The 24,038-nt window shown below is 37.2% G+C and overlaps 2 protein-coding genes across 2 annotated transcripts; both read right to left on the minus strand.

Annotated features, from left to right (window-relative positions):
• Positions 1 to 5,540: 5,540 nt before the first annotated feature.
• Positions 5,541 to 6,485, minus strand: LOC114030288 (olfactory receptor 51V1-like). Its single transcript, XM_027845094.1, has one exon. It carries the CDS (start codon positions 6,483 to 6,485, stop codon positions 5,541 to 5,543), a length of 945 nt encoding a protein of 314 aa, XP_027700895.1.
• A 4,454-nt stretch (positions 6,486 to 10,939) lies between these two features.
• LOC114030289 (olfactory receptor 51G2-like) lies at positions 10,940 to 11,899 on the minus strand. Its single transcript, XM_027845095.1, has one exon. The coding sequence runs from the start codon at positions 11,897 to 11,899 to the stop codon at positions 10,940 to 10,942; it is 960 nt and encodes a 319-aa protein (XP_027700896.1).
• Positions 11,900 to 24,038: the final 12,139 nt, after the last annotated feature.

Here is a 24,038-nt window from a genome sequence, read left to right on the forward strand (position 1 = left end):
AATAATTGTTGAATTGAATCAGACTCCCTCATTTTATGTAATAGAAAACTAAAACCAGAAAAGTCCAGTCATTTGCCTAATATGGAAGCTGCAATGAGTGGGGCTAGGAGTCCAGCCCATGCCCTCATGATATGAAGCCAATCTTTCCTTTGCTGCATATTTCCCTCATTCTGCCACTTGTTATCTGTGTGACATTGGCTTAGTCACAAACTTTCCGAGTCTCAGCTTCTGCCTATGTATAACAGAAATCATATTTTCATTGACTCTTTTGAAGAGTGGTATGAGGAAACTGCTTTGTAAATGTTCAAGTGACACATAAATATTTTCATTATTCTCATTACATATCACTATTATATCTAAGACAGCTGAGTTCTGCTCTGGTTATAACACTAGACCTAGGTCAGGAAGACCCGACTTCAAATCTAGCCTCAGGCATTTATTAGCTGTGTGACCCTGGGAAAGTAACTTAACTTGTCTGCCTCAGTTTCCTCACCTGTAAAATGGAGACAGTAATGTCTACTGATGTTGTGGGGACGAGATATTTGTAAAGCAGTAAGTTAATCAATAAACATTTATTAGGAGTAGGAGTGAAAGCAGCAGATATCAGAAGTAATTCAAGGCTAAGGCTTAGAAGATCATCAATAGAATAAGGGAACAAGGGATTCAACAAAACGGGATAGTGTAGAGTTGAACTAGTTTACTAAGGGGTTAAGGTTGGGAAAGGAATAGAGTATAGACAGAATAGAAATGGCTCCACCCATCCATCATGTTGCTTTTAAGTAAAGCTCTTTATAGAATCTATTGGTCTAGAATGATGACACAGTCATAAGTCTCTTCCTACCAAGTCTCATTGATACCCATTAGGCTAAATTTACTTCTTTGTATTAACTCCTCTTCTTCAATGGCTGTGCTTTGGGGTTTTGAGTATAGACATTTGAGGCCACAAGGTTTACTACTGTGTCTTATCTCGTACTTTGTTTCCTATGAACTTTTGAGTATTTCAAATGTTATTCTTCTTACATTGTAATTATTCTTTATGATAACTTGGAATACATACACACATATGTACATATGTGTATTTATGTATGTTCATATACATGATATTGTCTATCTCCCACACATTTTAATTTAAATACTATTGATTATATTTCCAAGGCTCCTAATAAATTGGACCATCTTTTGGTAAGTGTGCACCCTCTCTGGTCAGGAATTGGTCATCCTTCTATTTCAAGCAAAGGCCTACAAATCCAAATCCCATCATCAGATCTTGAATAGCTCTTTACTCTTCCCATCATTTTTATATCCTTTTGCATCCTTTACTTTCCAAGAGCAATAATAAGAAAAACACAATGGCTATTCCTGTAGTATTTAGTTTCTTGCCCAAAACTTTATAAACATTGAGGATATCTTTCAGGTCCATTCTGTTAGTGCCCTTTGAGTATAATCAGAAATGAGTAGCTGTTTTCTATTTTGATAATTCTTAGGAGGTTCTCTGGGAAATTTTTAATTCTATTAAATGAGTTAAATTTATTGAATCATTATTTGATTCATTAAATGGCAGCAGAAATTTATTAAGTACCTACTGTGTGCAGAGTATGGAATTAAGTGCTGTATGAGACACAGAATTTTGGTTAGACACACTGTCTTGTTGAATAAAGCTTACATTCTAGAAGGGTGAGTAATGTAGATAGATAATAATATTTGTTTAGTAAATTGGAAAACTGTAAAAAAACTCTATGTGAAGTTAGGAAAGGATGTATAAGTAAGGTGGATTTTGTTATTCTTTTTTTGATAATAGTTCCCAGGATAATAGATACTAGTTCCCAGGATCCATGGCCAAAACAGTCTACTGGCTCCCAGGATCATAGATATTAGTTCCCAGGATCATGGTTGTAAACAGTTTCTACTGCCACTGTGCAGTGAGATGCGGGGGATTTGTGAATGTGCTTGCCTCAACCAGCCCCCATTGAGGCTTAGGGGAAATATGCTAGCTAGAATGCTATGTGTGCCTTGAAATGCCCCCATCAAGGCTTGGAAGGATTTAGGGAACTGCATAAGCTGGAATGTTGTGCCTGTCTCAACTGGCCCCCATCAGGTTGTTGCTGTCCCATTATCAGGAACCATTGAGAAGAATAAATTATTATTTAACCCCTCTGAAGCTGTCTTGCTGTTTTTCTGGCTGCCCAGATCAAAAGTGAACCTTCTAGAGGCTGGAGCCCAAAACACTCCATTGGCTCCTGTGTTACAGGTTGTTATAAGTGGGGGAATGAGGGAAGGCTTTATGGAGGAGGAGGATTTGAGTTATTCTTATTAATCTAAATAAATAAATCACAAGTCCATGATCAGGATAGGAATTAAACAGTCAAATTGATAACAGAGTGAGCAAAGACAGAGATGGGACAGAGGGAACTTAACATTACCAAATCAATAAACAGAAGAATCTCTGATTTCCTCACTGTGAGTAACAAACATGGTCACAATACTTTAAAATTTAATAGGTATGTGCTAGAGAATTGTCTGAAGGAAATAGAAATTAAGTAACTTGTCCAGGATTCCACAGCTAGTAAGTATCTGAGACAGGATTTGAGTCAAGATCTTTCTGACTCCAGCCCAGTAATCTATACACTATGTCAAGCTGTCCCTATTGCCCCTTATTGTTACTATTATTATTACTATTTATTGATAACCATTATTTCCTCTCTGCTACAGTTGAAAAAGACACCTCAACAGAATTCTTCATCAATCCAAAAATCTATCCATGAGGATATAATAACAATAACAACAACAATAGTAGTAGGAATGGTAAATAATAATAAAATAGGAATAGAGACTGGTCCTTTGATTTCATTTGTATAAATAATTCCAAGATATTAAAATTCTTTCTACAAATGCAAGATGACACATTTTCTTTAATTTATTGTATTCGAGATTTGCCTAAAACCCTTTGAATGCTTTACCTGGGGTTACTCAACTTCTGTGTCAGAGGCAGGACATGAAGATCTTCCTGGCTCCAAGTCTGACTTTCTCTTGACCATGCTATTACATAGACCAAACAAACAAACAACCAAAAAAAACCACACCTCAGGAAAAATAAAGTAAGAGAAAAGGATGCTTCAATCTGTATTTGGACCCCACCGGTTCTTTATCTGGGAATGGATGTAAGTTTTCATTGTAAGTTCTTCAGAGTTGTCTTGAATCATTGTATTGCTGAGAATAGCTAAATTATTCACAGCTGATCTTCTTACATCCTACTTATCATTTCTTATAGCGCAATAGTGTTCCATCACAATGACATAGCACAATTTGTTCAGTCATTCCCCAATTGATTGGCATTCCCCCAATTTCCAACTCCCTATCCCCAGAAAAGAGCTGCTATAAATATTTACATCCTTTTCCCCTTTGTTTTTTATTTCTTTTTGGATACAGATCTAGTCGTGGCACTGCTAGATCAAAGTGTATGCACGGTTCTATAGCCCTTTGGCTATAGCTCCAAATTCCTCTAAAAATGGTTGAATCAGTTCATATTCTAGTTATATTTCAAAATATCATTAAGCAATGACTTTTTTTTAAAGAGTACATATGTTTTGGAGGGACTGCTATTCTGTATATCACTTTTATAAAATGACTAAGACAACAAGTTTATTTCCAACTACTGGATGTCAGCCAACTAGAGTGATGGAAAGGATTGGAGTGGACAAATATATTATGCTTCTCTGTGCACCCTGGACCCTAAACCAGGAAAATACTAAATCTTCTCTTCACTAGACTCAACACTCCCAATTCAACTGTTTCTCATATTCCATCATTTTCCACCTACTGAGTTAGATTTACCACTTTCTTCTAGACCTACTCTAATTTGCCAGTGCCCCTGTTTGAGATTTAGAAAATTTAGTGTGATTGAAAAACTTCCCAGGATTAGAAAGAGTGGGACTCCCTGACAGACAAGAATTATTAAAGTAAAAATGTGTTCCCCACTAAGGTCAGAGAGTTTATGTAGTGGGCATTCTTGGTCAGACTGAAAGGTTACCTTCTGAAGGAAAGAGTTGGGATTGGACCTGTTCATTATCTCATGCTCTTTCCCTTCTTATCCTTTCCTTCTCCCATGTTTTCTTCATCTCTATTTCTTTTCATGTGGCCAGTGTCCTCTGTCCTCTTAAAATCTTCCTGAAGAAGGGATGTGATATCATACATCAACACTAATTGTGAATTAATCTGTGTCCCCTCTCCCAAGGACAATTGCCTTCTATGTAGAGCTATGGAATGGATATCTGAATCTCTGTTAAAGGGCTTCCAAGCATCAGTGTTTGGTAAATAAACATAGAACTAAACCCAATATGCCAAATCTGGTCTAGTAAAGACAGAATACATAAGGACTGGCACATTCTTATTTTGGAACACTAGACTTCTATTTACAACTTAATATTCTAGGTTTTTTTTTTTTTTTTAAGAAGCAACTACTGACATTTAGATTTTGGGCAATCTTAATCACCAGGACTCATTTACCTGAAATGTTGCCAAGCCATGCCTGCCCTTATTCTTTTGTTTTTCTTTGCATGTTTTACTATTCTGACCTCAGAGTAAACTCCTAGAGGTCAAAGATTAAGTCTTTGTAATTCTCTCAAGATATGCCTGGAGAAGCTCTTAGGACAATTTTTCAACCTTGCAATGCTGCAAATTGTTGAAGTCAGGGAAATGGTGGGTAGGACAACAATGCATTTCGAAACACTGTACTTGAGATTCAAGGTGATCTCATTTCAGTCCTTATATAAGTGCTTCTGTGTACATTCATGTGTATAAATGTGTGTCTGTTTAGTGAGAGATTGAGACAAACATTAACAACAACAGGACACTATCAAAGACTGATTGGGCATATAACTCATTAGAAGCAAGGGTTGCTATAAACAATCTTTTGAAAAACATTATCAATGGTAAATAAATTGTGGTCATTGGTTAATAAAAAAACCTGGAAAGACTGGAGGTTCCATCCAAGTGGAAAGAGGCCACAGAGCTGGCCATACACATAAGCTAGATAAGTGCCTTCCTACGTTGTAGAATTTCAAGGGTCCCTGGATGAATCTTTATTTTTTTTTTTTACTTTACCTTTAATAGAAGACACAGGTTTACATTCTATAAGTAGAGATCATTATGAAAAGGAAAATATCTCTGGATAAGGGAAATGGGGACTCAATTCACATAATCAGAATGACTGATACTAATTTATTTCTGTAGGGTAGATTTTGAGAGAGTGAGAGACAGTGTAGATGAGAAATATGAAGTAAGAGATAAAGGGAGGAAGGTTAAGACAAGAAAGAGGAGGGAATGAAGAGTATCACATAAATTAAAAAGAAGTTCTCTCTTCCTAATTCAGGCATCATACTTTAAACAGTGCTCCCTGATTCCCACCAGAATTAACTAGGTCAAAAATTTCTATCTTTGATAAAGACAAACAGACAAAAAATTCACTTTGAGATCCTTTGAGTGTACCAGAGAGTTATTATATTGGGAGACCAAACATCAGGTCTTTTGAGTCCCACAGCCGTTCAATCTCTTTTCAAGAGGAAGATTCTTTGAATCCTGATGCGAATTTGCTTGGTCTTGATGCTGTAGATGATAGGGTTCATGAGAGGTGGAAAAAGGATATAGATGTTACCCATTAGGACATGGACTAATGGTGAGAGATGTTTTCCAAACCGATGCACCATTGTAAGACCAATAATTGGGATGTAAAAGACCAGGACGGCACAGATATGGGAGATACAAGTCTGAAAGGATTTGAATCTCTCCTCCTGGGATGCAATAGCTAAGACTGTATGTAGGATCAGGATGTAAGAGAGGAGAATGAGGAGGGAGTCTAATAGCAAGGTGCAGATCACCAGAGCCAGGGCATAGAAGCTATTGAAGCGGATGTCAGAGCAAGCCAGCCGGAGCAGGTCCTGGTGTAGACAGAAAGAGTGGGAGAGGATGTGGTGATGGCAGAAACTGAAGAACTTCAGGCGGATGATGACAGGAAGAATTGACAAAGCACTCCTTGATAAAATAATCAACCCAGCTTGAATGACTTTGGTATTTGTCAAGATAGTTGTATATCTGAGAGGATTACAGATGGCAATGAATCGATCAAAAGACATGGCAAGAAGGACTCCAGATTCTGTACAGGACAGACCATGAATGAAATAAGTCTGGGCAATACAGGCATCCAGGCTGATGTCATTGCTGAACCCCCACAAGATCCCCAACACTGTGTGAATAGTAGACAGCCCCATGCACAGGTCAGTGAAAGCCAGCATAGCTAGGAAGTAGAACATGGGCTCATGTAGACTTGGCTCAGTCCGGATCACATGGAGAATCATGCAATTCCCTAAAAGGACAATAGCATAGATGGAGGAGAAAGGGACGGCAATCCAAGAATAAAATTGTTCTAATCCTGGAAAGCCTGTGAGGAGGAATGTGGAGACACTGAGGTTGTGACCAGGAGGAGTTGACATAAGTGACAAAAGGGATTTCTTGGGTGAGGTCAGAACCCTCACTTACATACTAATCTTTAAAGAGCTTTGAAAAAATGAATAATCACTTAGTCACCTCAAGCATCATCAGTTCAGAAGTAGGGAGCACTGCTTTGTTGTAGAAATATTATTTTTATGGCAAGTTTAGGAATTATTAGTTCTTTTGGCTAGATGTGAAACACTCACAATATTGGCACTTCACTTTGTCTAAAGTATTGTTGTCCATAAACTAGGCAAAGAAGCACCTGCTAGTCTGAACTTGGTTGTTGAATTGGTCAGCACTTTAGAGGAATTATTTCTCTGTTGCTCTGAGTTAGTCTAACTTGTCTCCCCAGACTTTTTCAGTTTCCAATTAGTTCTCATTGATAATAAAAAACCAACTGGAATCAATTATTGCTGCTCCTTGATGTTCTCTAGTGAATGGAGCCTAAGGGACATAGCCAGCTATTCCTCAGCCTCTGTGGTAGGGAGGGACAGATTTGCTAGTATTCCTATAGGAAAGAAAATGGTAATAAGTCCTGAGGGGAACCTTTATCTCCTGAGATGATCAGACTACCTTTGAATCAAAAAGAGAATGATGCAAAATTCCTGTTATATTACCACTCGCTCCAGACTCTGCTATGGGAGATTGATGGAGGGATATGCATGTAGCTCATATCTTACCTATGTATTCCCCCAAGACCTTCAGGTTGAAGATCATATAGTTAGGGGCCTCTGCAGCTAATGCCATCTAAAATATTTAATTTGAGAGAAAAGACTGAGGGATGGAGAAGAGGGAAATAAAATTATATAAAATGAGTGGGGGGGACAAGAATAGTGATATCTATTATTGATATCTTTAGCATCTAAGATACATCTTTATTCATAAAATATTAGACATAATAAAACTAGTTCACATTTACATAGTGTTTTAAATTCTGAGAAACACTTTATGCACATGGTTGTCTTTATTATGAAATAGACATTGTAAATTTAAATATTCCCCTTTACTGAAGAGAAAACAGGCTCAGCAAGGTTAAATGATTTGCTTATGATCACATTGCTGATAAGTCTAGGCTACATTATTCAAGCCCAGGTGTCTCTAGATTGAGGTCTAATAAGCTTTCCATTGCATATCACTTTTTTTTTCAATATTTACTTTCTCCATGATGTTAAGTTGCTTAGAGCTGACTTCTGACTAAATCCAAGGGAGTGATGCTAATTGTTCTCTCGGTGGCATCTTAAAATATTTCCACCTTTCTAGGTCAGGTATTTAAATAATAACCATATGTGTATATATCTATACAGATAACAAAGTACAATAGCCCTCATATGATGCCAGTACTTCTAGAAACACAAGATCAAAAAAGGAGATTGGAGAAGAAAGAGAAAAAGGTACAAGACTGATTTTTCAATATTTATTAGCTATGATCATTTATTAAAAATATTTAGAGTGAGTCATTGGATCATAGTTGTTTTTGTTTTCCAAGCTGTAAGGAAACTTGGACATAATCTTTTTAAATTGTCTCATCTTAAAGATGGGGGAACTGAAGCTCAGAATGAGTAAGCATCTTGCTTCATGTCACATTGGTAGTAATATTGAGGACTCAAGCCTAGGTCTTTCTTACTTCAAGTCCCATACATTAATTCTCATATGTGTGCTAACACAAAGACCTCCACATCCAAGAAAACTCAATTATTCATATATTTCTGCATATGGGAGAGTGTGCAGCTAGGACTATTGACATCTGGGACAAAGAAACTTTGGACTATTCAGCAGTAAGGAGCGTGTGATATGTCCATTGATGACTCATCACAAAGATCTCAATTACTTTTATTTTTATACTAAAAACACCAGTGGATATGGCTTCAATGGTCATTTGTTCCTTTGATTCCCTAATAGTCAACTGTAATGGGAACTTCACCCATCCTCTTTCAATTAAAAATCAACCAACACCAAATGTATTGGAGGAAGGTATCCTTCAACTTGATGTCTGCCTGTGTTTGAGTTATTCTTCATTTTGGATATGCTTTTCCTTGGTGTCTTAGATTGTAAAACAGAACTATGAAGCATCTGTTATATGAAAAGGATCATACTAAACATTTTTAGAGAAGAGTTTTGGACCTATGATTTCATGTTTGTAGAGAATTCCTCTCATGCAAACTTGTCCATAACTTAGATTCTTAGAGATTTTCCTGAGATATCCAGGCTTGCTAAGTTCCAATGTCTCTCTATTATTTCCATGATTAAATATGAACTCTTCTGTTAGTTGTTTAAAGCTCTTCCGAACTCTCCCCTTTTCACCTTCTCAATTTTCTCACTCCTTACCTTCTTCCAGACACACTACAATTTAGCTATACCATCCTATTGCTATTCCTGAAACACGACACTACATAATCACCTATACATATCTTGGAACTATGTGTTCTCCAAACCTGGAATGTTGTATTCTCTCACCTCCATTTCTAGGTTTGACTTCCCTCAAAACTCAGCTCATCTGCCAACAAACAGTGATTTAATAAATTTATTATGTGAGGAACTGAAACATATCTGTAGTAAAATACTCCTCAGAAAATTAGCTAAATTGAAAATTTTTAGAAAATTTAAGGCAAGATAATGGAATGAAATATTCAGAAGCCTTTAGTTCTTGGTCATCACCTCAAAATAATGCAACAATTAAAGGAAAAAGCTACAACAACAACAGTAATTAAAAGAGAAGAAAGAAATGGATTTTCTAAATGCTCTAAATCACTATTAATTAGAGAAATGCAAGTCAAAACAGCTCTGAGGTACCATATCACACCTATTAGATTGGCTAACAGGACAAAACAGGAAAATGATAAATGTTGGAGATGTGGGAAAATTGGAACACTAATGCATTTTTGGTGGAGTTGCTAACTGATCCAACCATTTTGGGGAACAATTTGGAAATATGCCTAAAGGGCTATAAAAATGTGCATACCTTTGACCCAGCAATAGCATTTATAGGGCTGTATCCTGAAGAGATCATAAAAATGAGAAAAGGACCCACATGTACAAAAATATTTATAGCAGCTCTTTCTGTGGCGGGAAAGAATTGGAAATTGAGGGGATGCCCATCAATTGAGGAATGGCTAAACAAGTTGTGGTATATGAATGTAATAGTATACTATTGTGCTGTAAGAAATGATGAGCAAGCAGACTTTGGAAAAACCTGGAAAGAATGTATAAACTGAAGCTGGGTGAAGTGAGCAGAACCAGGAGAACATTGTACACAGTAACAGCCATGTTGTGTGATGACTAATATTGATAGACTTAGCTCTTCTCAGCAATGCAAGGATCTAAGACATCTCCAAAAGCCTCATGATGGAAAATGCCATCCACATCCAGAGAAAGAACTATGGAGTTTGAATGCAGATCAAAGCATACTGTTTGTTCTTTTTTTCTTCTGTTTTGTTTTGTTTCTTCTTTCTTCTGGTTCCTCCTATTGGTTTTAATTCTTCCTTATAACATCACTAATGTGAAAATACGTTTAATAGGATTGTACATGTAGAACCTATATCAAATTGCATGCTGCCTTGGGGAGGGAAGTGGGGAGGGAAGGGGAGAAAATTTAAAACTCAAAAGCTTATGGAAGTGATTGTTGAAAACTAAAAATAAATAAATTAATAATAATAATAAAAACCTTATCACTTTAAAAAAGTGGATTTTCTATGCATATATAGTAATTAACTTACACAAAATTATATATTTATATTTATCTATAATATGTGTGTACATACATATGTTAATATATGTGGTTTATTGTTCAGTCTTTATTGTTGTTGTTTTTCAGTCATCTCTGACTCTTCATGATCTGATTTGGGGTTTTCTTGGCAGAGATATTGGAGTGGTTAGCTATTTTCTTCTCCAACTCATTTTGCAGATGAGGAAACTGAGACAAATAGGATTAAGTGATTTGTCCAGTATCACACAGCTAGTAAGTGTCTGAGGCTAGGTTTGAACTCAGGAATTTGTCTTCCTGACTTCAGACCCCCATACCCTAACCACTGCACCACCTAACTGCCCACTATAGTTTTGTACATATTAAACACTTAACTGCTTTATTCATTTATCCATTTACTTAAAGAAAGCACACTGAGTGCTCTTAAGGCATGTTTTCCCCTCTCCTCTATCACACTGTATCTCCTTTTCCCCTTGGGAATTGACTAGATCTCAAATCCTAACTATCAAGGCCTTCCAGGAATTCTGTTTAGATAATTCATATGAACATAAATAGCTTACATGGACACATACACATATTTGGAATATCAGGGGTGTGTGTGTGTGTTTGTGTGTGTGTGTGTGTGTGTGTGTGTGTTTCTGTTTGCTCATATATGTATGAGGAGCAGAGATGACTGGGATTCATTGATATCTTTTGGTACTCTTCTCAGTTCATCACAATGACAAGCTTTATGAGATTATCTGTTACTAATATCTATCTTGGGGTAGAGTGCATTGACTTGGGGGTGATCAGGTGGATGATACCCCTCCGAATTTTCTTATTTTTCACACTATAGATGATGGGGTTGAGAACTGGGGGCACTAGCAGGTAGATGTGAGCCATAAGGACATGCACAAGGGGAGAGGCATGCTTGGCAAAACGGTGGACAATGGAAAGGCCAATCATGGGCACATAAAGGATGAGGACAGCACAGATGTGGGAGGCACATGTGTTCAAGGCCTTGAGCCTCTCCTCCCAGGATGCAATGTTCAACATAGAGTGAAGAATGAAGATGTAAGACACCAAGATGCCCAATGAATCAAATCCCCAGTATAGAATGAGCACAACCAACCCATAAATAGAATTGAATTTGGTGTCTGCACAAACCAGCCGTATTATATCTTGATGCAGGCAGTAAGAATGAGAGAGGACATGGGAATGGCAGAATGGGAAGTATGTCAGGCGGATCATCAATGGAATGACAGGGAGGGAGCTCCTGAAAATAGCAAATATTCCAATTCTAGCAATGCGCTGTGGGGTGAGAATGGTGGTGTACCTTAATGGATGGCAGATGGCTACATAGCGATCAAAGGCCATTGCTAGGAGCACTGCTGATTCCATGAAGGAGAAGGAATGGATAAAAAACATCTGTATCACACAGGGATTGAATTCAATCTCCCTGGATATGGACCACAACACTTGGAGGACAGATATAAGGGTGGGAAGGGACATGCCCATGTCTGCAAAGGACAACATGGCCAAGAAATAGTACATGGGTTCATGGAGGCTTGGGTCAGTCCGGATAACATGAAGAATGGTGCAGTTACCGACTATTCCAATAAAGTAGAGGATGCAGAAGGGGATAGAGATCCAGTGGTGTATCTCCTCATAACCAGGAATTCCAGTAAGGTAGAATGTGGAGGAAGGCATAATACTGGCATTGAAGTCTGCCATGGAAACAGACCCCAGGGCCACAATCCCATGCCCTTAAAAGAAAATGAAAAACAAATTAGAGGATAGAATGAAGACTTCACTATATATTTGGATACTGTTCCAAATCATAACCTATATCTACTCACATTTTTTAATTGTGTGTCTGTTCTCTTTACCTCCCCTCCTCTCCTTTGATCAATAATCATAAAACAGTTCTGGTGTTCAAAGTTCTTTTTAATTTTTTAAGTCTATTATTCTGCCATTGATGTTATTCAAATTGAGCAGTTAGAAACTTAGTCTCTGAGTCAGTCTTTGCCCTCATTGCCAACATTATCTCTGTAGTATGGTCTAATAATGTTATTTTTTAATTTCATATTCAAGTCTAATATTTGTCTTTATAGTTGCCCTTTTCAAAGAGCAAAATTGCCAGAGTCTGAAAAGGGCACATCCCAACATAGGAAAGGAAGGGAAATTTAAGGCAATACCCATAAATCTCCCAAGAGAAGGGAAAGAAGAAACATGGATTCACTAGAAATAGGAGAAGAGTATGTGTAGGTAAAAAGGAAACAAGATTCTTAACGAGGGGTCATATTAAATAGCAAGTTGAGCAGGCAGAAATAACTCTTTTTGCTTCTTAATGGCACAATAAGACCTAAGGACCAATTTATCTTTCTCCATTTTAAATTATTGTTGCCTCACTTTGTTTTTTTATGGTAATTTTTATTTTTTTTTTGTTTTCGACATTTACTTCCTTAAGATTTTGAGTTCCAAATTTTCACCCCATCTCGCCCCTCCCCCCACCCCAAGATGGCATGCTTTCTAAATACCCCTTCCCCTAGTCTGCCTTCCCTTCTATCTCTACCCCCCTTCTCTTATCCCCTTCCCCTCCAGTTTTCCTGCGGGGCAGGATGGATTTCTCTACTCCATTTCCTGTATTTCTTATTTCTCAGTTGCATGTGAAAACACTTTTTTTAAACATGTGTTTTTAAAACTTTGGGTTCCAAATTTTCTCCCTTCCTCCCTCCCCACCCACCCTCATTGATAAGGCAAGCAACTAAATATAGGTTATATATGTGCAGTTATGCAAAACACTTCCATAGTAGACATGCAGTGAAAAACTAACTCTATTTCCCTTAATCCTATCCCACCCATCCATTTATTCTATTCTTTCTTTTGACCTTCTCCCTCCTCAGAATTATTTGCTTCTGATTACTCCCTTTCCCAATCTGCCCTCCTCTCTATCATTCCCCTACTCCCTTGTCCCCTTTCCCCCCATTTTCCTGTGGAGTAAGACAGATTTCCACACCCAATTGAGTGTGTATGTTATTCCCTCCTTAAGTCAAATCCTATGAGAATAAGATTCACTCATACCCTCTCACCCTTCCCCCTTTTCCCCTCCACTGTAATAACCTTTTCTTTTCTGTTTTGTTTTTTTTTTGTGGGATAATTTACCCTGTTCTACCTCTCCCTTTCTCCTTCTCCTAATATTGGAAGCTAGTGACTTTATGAGAAATCAAGACACTGTAAAACAACAATGTGAAATATGTCATTAGAAAAACAACTGACCTGGAAAATAGATCCAGGAGAGAGAATTTAAAAATTATTGGACTATCTGAAAGCCATGATCAAAAAAAGAGCCTAGACATCATCTTGCAAGAAATTATCAAGGAAAACTGTCCCGATACTTTAGAACCAGAGGGCAAAATAGAAATTGAAAGAATCCACCAATCACCTCTTGAAAGAGATCCTGAAAGGAACACTCCTAGGAATATTGTAGCCGAATTTCAGAGTTCCCAGGTCAAGGAGAAAATATTACAAGCAGTCAGAAAGAAACAATTCAAGTATTGTGGAAACGCAATCAGGATAACACAAGATTTAGCTGCTTCTACATTAAGGGACCACGGGGCATGGAATATAATATTCCAGAGAGCAAAGGAGATAGGATTACAACCAAGAATCACCTACCCAGCAAAACTGAGTATAATCCTGCAGGGGAAAAAATGGTCATTCAGTGAAATAGAGGACTTTCAAGCATTCTTGATGAAAAGACTAGAGTTGAATAGAAAATTTGATTTTCAAATACAAGACTTGAGTGGAACATGAAGAGGTATATCAGGAAAGAGAAAATCATAAGAGACTTATTAAGGTTGAACTGTTTACATTCCTGCATGGAAAGATGAGATAGATGATATTTGTAACTCATGAGACCTTTGTCAGTATTAGGGTAGTTGGAGGGGAAAAATTATATGTATGTATATATAGATATGGATAGATAGATAGATAGATAGATAGATAGATAGATAGATAGATAGAGGGCACAGGGTGAGTTGAAAATGAAGGGTCATATCTGGAGAATAAAATTAAGGGGTGAGAGAGGAATATACTCACTTGGTTTTTTAACAAAAAAAATGCCTTTTACATGTGGAGTCAAAGAGAGGAGATCTGCCCTTTCTTGCCATGAGTTATGAGATTTAAAAAATTAGCTTCTATTTTAGTATAAATGGGCAGTCATGTCTAATCTGTAGGTTTTGCTTTCATTCTTCCCTGTTCTTATACAAGGACATCCAAAAAGCATATAGATTCTGCCCTGTCTTATGCTGTAAGGTCAATCTAGCAGCTTAATATTCCCCTGTCCTCTCCTCTGGAACCAAACAACTTCTTCCCAAGGGCAGTGACTGTCCCATTGTAAACCCAGTAAGATGATACGTTTTCTACGTACTATAATTACCGTGCAGGTGGTAGTGAGTGAGAGGAAAGAATGGCTAATTCAGATTTCCACTTGCTCCATATGGATTTCCTTTCTATATGGACTAATTGATGCTTCTCCAAGTTGGTACCAATGGCTGAAAGAAAGTCTTTTATCGACTTCTGCTTTAAATTGTAAGTAATGGTTTTTCCTTCCATGACATATTCTATAATATTTTCAGTATTTAGTGAGATTCAGAAGGATAGTCTTATAAAATGACTCCTCTATTTGGAATTAGGAGAACTGGATTTCAATTCCAATTCTGTTACTGAAAACCTGTGTGACCTTGGGCAAGGAATTTACTTTGCCTAGACCTCAATTTCCTCTTGAGTAAAATGGGGGGATTCTTTTAGGAAATAAGATCATTCTAATTCTAAAACCTATGAAAGCTACTAGTGAGGGACTTCTCCTACACTTCCGACTAGTTCAATATCCTTGATTCTATGGCCAGTCTCTTCCTGCCTGTTCTGAAGCCTGGAAAAGGAGTCTTAGAGCCATTCAGTTAAACTGTGGCCCTTTTTTGGCATAGGGTCTGTGGTTCTAGCTACTCAAACTATTACATTATTTTTAATATAAATTTATATGGGAAGATTATGAAGTGAGGGGGTTTTGTTTTCAAGATGGAATGAAGGAATGCAAAACTTTATAATGCATTAAGGATTACCTTTTTGCCAATCATTCTCCACTTCCCCATCTCTTGGTCAAGGAATAAATGCCGCTTTGCTTAGCAGCTTTTCTCCCTGGTTCCCAGTGGGGGATTAACTTCTCACCTTAGACCCAGTGCTTCTCTCCAGCCTACTGCCTCCTACTCCCTTTTCAATTCACAGTTAATACTGTCTCCTCTATCTCTGTTTGTTTCCATTTTAATATAGTGCTCAAATGGAAAGGAGTCCAAGAGGCCAAATGTTTTGGGGTTAGGTTACAGGAATCATTTCCCCATAAATCTCCAACTTCTTGTGTTCTAAAGTGAGTCTAGTCACTAGCCCCCTTCCTCTTACTGAGGATTTCCAGTGATGGGCAACCAGCTTCTTCTGGAAATACACTTTCTGAAATATACTTTTGATTTTTTCTCATTGTTAGCAAGTTTTACCTTGCATCACTCCAAATACGCTTTTCTGCAATTTCTACACCTTACTTCTGATTCTGCCTTCTGGAGAAAAGCAAGGCAAGTTTAATCCCTGATCAGAATGGCAGTTTTTGAATAATTGAAGAGAGTTATCATTTCCCTTCTTAATTTCCTTTTCTATGGTGCAAATATGCTTAGTTTCTTCAGCCTGTTCTCCTAGTAAATAGTGTCGGGCCCATCATTATCCTTCTTACAATCTTCTATTCTCCAGGCTTCAAGTTGTCAGCCCCTTGACATTAATTCAAATCTGCATAGGGTATTTCAGATATGGTCTGAGCAGAGCACTGTACAATAAGAGTGTAATATGACTAAAAAGAAAAGCAAAAAAAAAAAAGGTCTTGAGCTAAAAAAAGACCTTACATGTAACCTAGTGCAACCCCTTAATTTTCCTCGTTATCAACATCATTTACTCTATTTTATGTTGCATAAAAAAGCTGTAGTTATTTTTGCCTACTGTATCACACAATTGACATATATTGACCAGGGACTTCACTAAAACTCTCAATTTTTTTTCCATAATAATTGCTGTCCATTCACACTTCATCTGTTCTGTCCTCATGAAATTTATTCATGTACCCAAATAAATGAAATGCATTTTTTAAATTTAATTTATCCCACTTGATCAGCTACCAAGATAACTTCATATCTTGATTATATCATCTTAGATATAAGGTCTCCTCCAGCCTTATGTCTCCTGCAACTTTAATAAGTATCCCACCTGTCCCTTTACCTCAGACATTGCTAGAACTGTTAAAACAGCACAAGTCCCTGCTTTCCTTCCCCTACATGCCCAATTTCACACCTAAATCATCTTCCTTTTTTCCCTATTTCTAAGTCCTTTCTTTGCCCATCCCTGGTTGCTGTTTCCCCTCCATCAACTCACTCAGTTGCAGAATGGTTGCTCTCAGCCCAGACAAATGCCTTCCTATGTCCTTGACCTAGAGGATTGAGTTTTCTAGGCTCTCCAAGGTTATGGATGAAGGTGGAATCACAGGAAAGGAAAGCAGGTCAGCACCCATGCCTCAGGCAAATCTCTCTATTTATGGAGTTATTTGAGTCCCTTGTGGAAATAAACTTTGTCCTAATGAAAATGAAAAACCACAGGGAGTCCCTTGGTGAGCAAAGTGTTTGCCTTCACAACTTTCTTGCCTGACCTTTGTATGAAACTACTGAATATCTAATAGGGCACTTAACTGTCCATTTTATATCACTGGTAAGGGGACCCATTGGAGTATATTTAATTTTCCAGGCACATATTCATGGGGCACCTTGAAGGAGAACCCCTCACTTAGATGGATCATAGAATATTTTAGGAATTGGATCTAGAAGGTACTTTAGAGATCCCTAGTCTAACCCCACCATATTATAGATTAGGAAGCTAAGGGTCAGAGAATTTAGGCAGTGGTGAGTAGCATAACTGAGATTTAAATCCAGTTCTGACTTGAAAGTGCTCTTTCACCTAAATTATGGAACCCCTAATCAAACAAGTATTTGCTGGCTATCTGACCTGTCCTTGGCTAGGTACTGTGGGGAGGTGATGGGGACAAAATGTGTAAGATGTGGTAAATATTTTTCAAGAATGTACAGACTACTCTGAAGATGAGTCACACCAAAAACAAAAGCAATACAATGTAATTACTTGCATGGCACAAGCAACAAGAGTTTAGAGGACCGAAAGTGACGAAGATCAGGGCTATCAGGAAGGACTTCTCCCGTTAGATTGGACTTCTAATGGGGTACATTTTAAAAGATGGAAAGGATGTAAGAAGAAATTAACAAAGTAGAGGGAATAGATGAGGAGTTTAAATTCTATAGTCGGGGTGGACAAAATGTACACATACGAGACAATATTTAAAAAAGTTACAATATAAAAATAATTACAGTTGTAGAGCATAAACAGGAAAATCAAGAAAAACCTCTTGAAGAGGGTGGTAACAAAGGTGAACTTTAAAGGAAGCCATACATTTAAAGAGATCAAAGCAAGGTGAGAAAGCTTTCCAAAAGCATGGAGTATAGAAAGCCTGTACAAAGACATGTGCACAGTTGATAGAATGTGTTATATAGAAAATATCAAATAAATCAATTTGGATATGTCATAAAGTATATGAAGGATCTAAAATCATTCTGGGAAGATAAGCAGATGTCATAATGGCAATGACCTTAAATGCCAAAAAGAATAGTTCACTTTTCCCTCATAAGAAGCCTTAGAAATTTCTTGGGTAAGAATAACATACTCAGAACTATCTTTTGTCAATTATCTCACACGGTTCTTATCAGAAAAAAAATTCAAAAACGTTGAAGTGCTAGGTAAAAAAGAATTGCTATATGTAGGATTTGGAAGAGGGATGTTAGGAAAAAATGCATGGGGAGTTAATCTTTCTTTGATAATCTATCTCTGCATCTTCTTTTCAATCTTGGTATCACTTCTCTGTAACTCCTCATATCTGAAATGTTTATTAGCTGTAATCTTCCAGTTTCCTAGCTAATCTGTACCTATATCTGCTTGTTTTTATTAGATATGGAAAACTAATCAGTTATTTCAGGTGTTTTCCCTTCCCTATAAAACAAAACCCTTGGTCCTCATTGGTTCTATGTTATCTCAGGAGGTGATGTGTCTCAGCCTGCCACAGAAGATGGACTGTTCCAATATGAGTCACTCTAGAATATGAAGTGTCATTCATGGAGTCAGTATTCTTTGGGGGTTGTTTGTGGCCTTAGCATATGGAGTGTCTTACGGCACTAATGTTGGAAAGGGACTATTTTTTTTCCTGCTGGTGGAAGAGACAAGACTCAATCCATCTTCTACTGTGATTGGAAGGGTATGTTCAATGCAAAAGATCCAGAATATCAAGGGAACTAATGGAAGGGAATGCAGAGGAAGGTGGCCTAGATGTTCCAGATCTCAAATTGTATTATAAAGCAGCAATCATCAAAACTTCTTGGTACTGGCTAAGAAATAGAGTGGTGGATTAGTGGAGCAGGTTAAGTATGCAAGACACAGTAGTCAATGACTACAGTAATCTACTGTAGGATAAACCCAAAGGCCCCAGCTTCTGGGATAAGAACCTACTATTTGAGAAAAACTGCTGGGAAAACTGAAAAACAGTATGGCAGAAACCAGGCACAAACAAAGCCAATGTAACCAAGATTTGAAGGAAAATAGAAAATTGGGAAAGAATTTTTACAACTAGTCTCTCTGATAAGGGCCTCATTTCTAAAATATATAGAGAATTAAGTCAAATTTATAAGAATATAAGTCATTTCTCAATTGATGAATGGTCAAAAGATATGAACAAGCAGTTTTCAGAGGAGGAAATTAAAGCTGTCTATAGTCATATGAAAAAATGCTCTAAATCACTATTGATTAGAGAAATGCAAATCAAAACAACTCTGAGGTACCACATCATACCTATTAGATTGGCCAACATGACAAAACAGGAAAAAGATAAATGTTGGAGAAGATGTGGGAAAATTGGAATACTAATGCATTGTTGGTGGAGTTATGAAATGATCCAACCATTTTGGAGAGAGTTTGGATCTATGCCCAAAAGCTGTGCATACCCTTTGACCCAGCAATAGCACTTCAAGTACTGTATCCCAAAGAGATCATAAAAATGGGAAAAAAGACCCACGTATACAAAAATATTTATAGCAGCTCCGTGGTGGCAAAGAATTGGAAATTGAGGGGACGTTCATCATTTGAGGAATGGCTGAACAAGTTGTGGTATATGAATGTAATGGGATTCTATTGTGATATAAGAAATGATGAGCAGGTAGACTTCAGAAAAACCTAGGAAGACTTATATGAACTGATGTTGAGTGAAGTGAGCAGAATCGGGAGAACATTGTACACAGTAACAGCCACATTGTATGATAAATTTGATAGATTTATCTCTTCTCAGCAATACAAGGATCTTAGACAACTCCATAAGACTCATGATAGAAAATGCTGTCCATGTTCAGAGAAAGAACTATGGAGTTCGAATGCAGACCAAAGCATACTATTTGCTCTCTCTCTCTCTCTTTGTCCTCTCTCTCTTTTGTTTTGTTTTGTTTCTTTTTTTTTCGTGGTTCCTCCCATTTGTTCTAATTCTTCTTTATAACATGACTAACGTGAAAATATGTTTAATAAGAAAGTATATGTAGAGCTTATGTCAGATTGCATGCCATCTTGGGAGTGGTAAAGGGAGGGAGAAGGAGAAAATTTAAAACTCAAAATGTGTGGAAGTGAATGTTGAAAACTAAAAATAAATAAATTAAGTTAAAAATAAAAAAGAAATAGGGAAAAAAGTTCCTCTCAGCCTTGGAACCTTGACCCAGAACTGCTTATGGGTAATAAAATTGCCAGCCAGGGCCCCTGTACCCATGGCACCAAAGGATCCTCCATAATCATTTTCTCACCACTTGTTAGATCCCTTTACCATCCCTAGGCTGAAAGTTCCTGATGCTTCCATCTCTGTCACAGCCACCTTCAAGTCTTGCCATTGGTGCTGCCAACACATGTTCTCAAGGCCAGCCCCGACCCTGGTGTCATAGACCTGGCCTACTGAATGCCCAAGCTGCCTTAGGCTAGAAAAAAATGTTTTGCATTGACCTTTTGTTAGTGGGCTCTGCCGCTCTAAAATTCTATTTGATACATGATTTTAAAATTGAAGGGGGCTTTTTGGGAGAGTTTGGCTGAGGTGCTCTAATCTGCCATCTTGGCTTTATCTTCTCAGAGAGTATTGTTGTTAAGGAGTAGGCTAGAATAGATAGCCTCTCTGGCCCTTTCAAACGCTGAAACTTCTCTGCCTGTTTTGTCTAATTGATTTATTTCAGGTTGTGATGAAGCTCACTTCCATTCAGAAGGCTCATGGTATTTCACTGCTGATCCATCCTTCTTTTGCTTTCAGTCAAAGAATTGAAAGGTTTGTGCTCCTCAGCATTGTGTCTAGCACCAGCGTTCTCTGCTATATAGCTAATCCGTGGCCAATCATCCAGTTTCTTAAGGGTCATATGCTCTGTGAGATAGGTAAGTACATTGTGGAAACTTAGTTTACTCACAGGATCCACCTAGGCACATATTAATTTAGAGATAGCTTTTCCTTGAGAAAAAGCTTGCTATAGTGGAGATAGGGCAGAGGGCTAGATTCTGAGTTAGAAATAGCTGGGTTCAAGTCCAGCCTTTGACCCACATAAGCAATACCATGGGCAAGGTGCTTAACTTCCAAGTGCCTCCAGAAATTCTCTAGTTGATGTGCTGAAATAGTTATTAATCTGCTTAGGGAATTTCTACACTGAGAAATTCCAACATTGATTAAATCATAGGTCTAGACAAGCAAACACAAAAAGTTGTATCTCACAACTTGTTCTGCCTTCAGCTTGATTTTCTAATTTGAGGTCGTAAGAATACTTAAGGATCCAAAATGTGACAATTATTAAGAGAAATTCTTGATATATGGGACAGATCTATGACTTTTGAGGATGATGTCAATACAATCATGTCTCCCATGAATCATTCCAGATATCCAGTGTGAGAGTAAGAATCTAAAACTGGATAGATTCTATAATAGATCCAGGAACTATCTTAGGCAGTATTTCTTACTGTTTCAGATGTTTGCTCTTTTCTCCTACAGTGGATGGGAACCTCTGTGAGGTATGAGAAATCCCCTATACTTTTGTCATGCTTTCTTTCTCTGGAATATTTGTAGATTTCTGGTGGTCCTTGATGGACCCTTAAGGACCTAGAGAGATTTTGTGTAGAGGTGATAGAGTAAATGTAAAAAATGAAATATATTTACAGATAGAACCACTGTGTTAATTTCTTTTGCTTGACTATCCATGTTCTCACAAAGAGTTTCTATTTTGGCAGAGGTTGGTGAGTAGTAACATCAAAGGCAAAAAAAGAAAAAAAATCTCAAAGAAACATTTTAAAAATACACATAAGAGAGCAGAAGGGAATTTATAGAGAAACAAAAATGAACAGGACAGTTTTATTATTCCTAGGGACAATTTAATGTATACTTTAAAAATGTAATAAATTGCTTTGGCAGCTGGGTAGTACAATGAATAGAGTTCTGGGCCTGGAGTCAGGAAGACTCATTTTTTATGTTTGTTAATTTCTTTTATTAAATTTCTTTTTGTTAATTTCTTTTATTAATTTAATTTCTTTTGTTAAATATTTCCCAATTGCATTTGAACATGGTTTGGGATACACTGAAGTCTCTGGTGTACATAATATTTTTTGCTAGTTTGTTTTGTTTTTATTTTTTCTTTAAATAGTATTTTATTTTACCCAATTACATATCAAGAAAATTTTTAGTAATCATTTTACATGATTTTGAGTTCCAAATTTTTCTCTCTTCCTCCTTCCCCTTCCCTCTTCTAAAAATGGTAGGCAGTTTTACATGGTTTATACATGTACTATCCTGCAAAACATTTCCATATTCATCATAATTGTGAAAAAAGAAACAGATCAAAAGGAAAAAAAAGCATGAGAAAGAATAAAGTAAGTGGAAAAAATATGCTTTGATCTGCATTCAGAGTCCATCAGTTCTTTATGTGGTTGTGGATAGCATTTTCCTTCCTGAGTTCTTTGTACTTGTCTTGGATCATTGAGTTACTGAGAAGAGCCCAGTCATTTCATAATTGATCATTATGCAATGTTGCTAATAATGTAAACAGTGTTTTCCTGGTTCTGCTCATTGTACTTTGCATCAGTTTATATGAGCATTTCCAGGTTTTTCTGAAATCTGCCTGTTCATAATTTCTTATTGCATTGTATCCCATTACATTCATATACCACAACTTGGTCAACTATTCCCCAACTTACGGGCATCCCCTCAATTTACAATATTTTGCCACCATGATTAGAGCTGTTTTCACACGTGTAGGTCCTTTTCTCTTTTTTTTATGATCTCTTTTGGATACAGACCTAGTAGTGGTATTGCCGGATCAAAGGGTATGCACAGTTTAGTAGCCCTCTGAGCATAGTTCCAATTTGCTCTCCAGAATGTTTGGGTCAGTTCACAACTCCACCAACAGTACATTAGTGCCCCAATTTTCCCACGTCCTCGCCAACATTTATCATTTTCCTTTTTTGTCATATTAACAATCTGATTGGTTTGAGGTGGTATTTCAGAATGGTTTTAGTTTGCATTTCTCTAATCAAAAGTGATTTAGAGTGCTTCTTCATATGCCTATAGATGTCTTTGATTTCATCTGAAAATTGCCTATTCATATCTTTTGACCATTTATCAATTGGGCAATGGCTTTTATTTTCATAAATTTGACTCAATTCTCTATATATTAGATAAATGAGGTCTTTATCAGAGATACTTGGGGTAAAGATTGTTTCCTTGCTTTCTGCTTTACTTCTAATCTTCATTGCATTGGTGTTGCTTGTGCAAAAGCTTTTCAATTATCTTTTCTACATTTCATAATGCTCTCTGTCTCTTGCTTGGTCCTGAATTCTTCCCCTGCCCATAGATCTGACAGGTAGACTATTCTTTGCTTTTCTAATTTGATTCTTCATTGTCTATGATACCTTTTAGCAAGATGTAGTTTCCTTCCTTATCTCAGGTGCCAAGACCTGTGTAATACTGATGGTGACTCCCCTATATTTGAATTGTTTCCTTCTGGACACTTATAGTACTTTTCCTTGGCCTGATAATTCTGAAATTTGGCTCTAATGTTGTTTGGAGTTTTTATTTGGGATCTTTTTTGGGATTCTTTCAATGCCTATTTTGCCCTCTGGTTCCAGGACCTCAGGGAAGTTCTCCTTAATAATTTCTTAAAAGATGCTGTCGAGGTCCTCCTTTTGATTATGGTTTCAGGTAGTCCAGTGATTCTGATACTGTTTCTTCTCGATCTGTTTTCCAGGTCAGTTGTTTTTCCCATTAGGAATTTTACACTTTCTTCCATTTTATCATTTTTCTGAATTTGTCGGATTGATTCACAATGTCTCATAGAGTTATTAGCTTCTAATTCCCCACTTTTAACTTTTAAGGTGTTTTCCTCAATTAGCTTTTGTACTTTCTTTTCCATTTGGCCAATTATACTCTTTAAGGAGTAGTTGTCTTCAGTGGATTTTTGTATTCCTTTTCAATTTGGCCAGTTCTACTTTGTAAATAGTTTTCCAAGCTGCTGACTCTTTTTTCTCTTGCATGTCTCTCATTTCTTTTTCCAATTTTTCTCTACCTCTCATATTATTTTTAAGTTCTTATTTGAGCTCTTCCATGAGTTCTTTCTGGGCTTGATAACACTTCCCATTTTTCGTTGGGGTTTTGCCCATGGGTGTTTTGACATTA

This window comes from Vombatus ursinus, unplaced genomic scaffold (genome assembly GCF_900497805.2).
Source record: "Vombatus ursinus unplaced genomic scaffold, bare-nosed wombat genome assembly UNPS02014953.1, whole genome shotgun sequence".
NCBI classification, from domain to species: Eukaryota; Metazoa; Chordata; class Mammalia; order Diprotodontia; family Vombatidae; genus Vombatus; species Vombatus ursinus.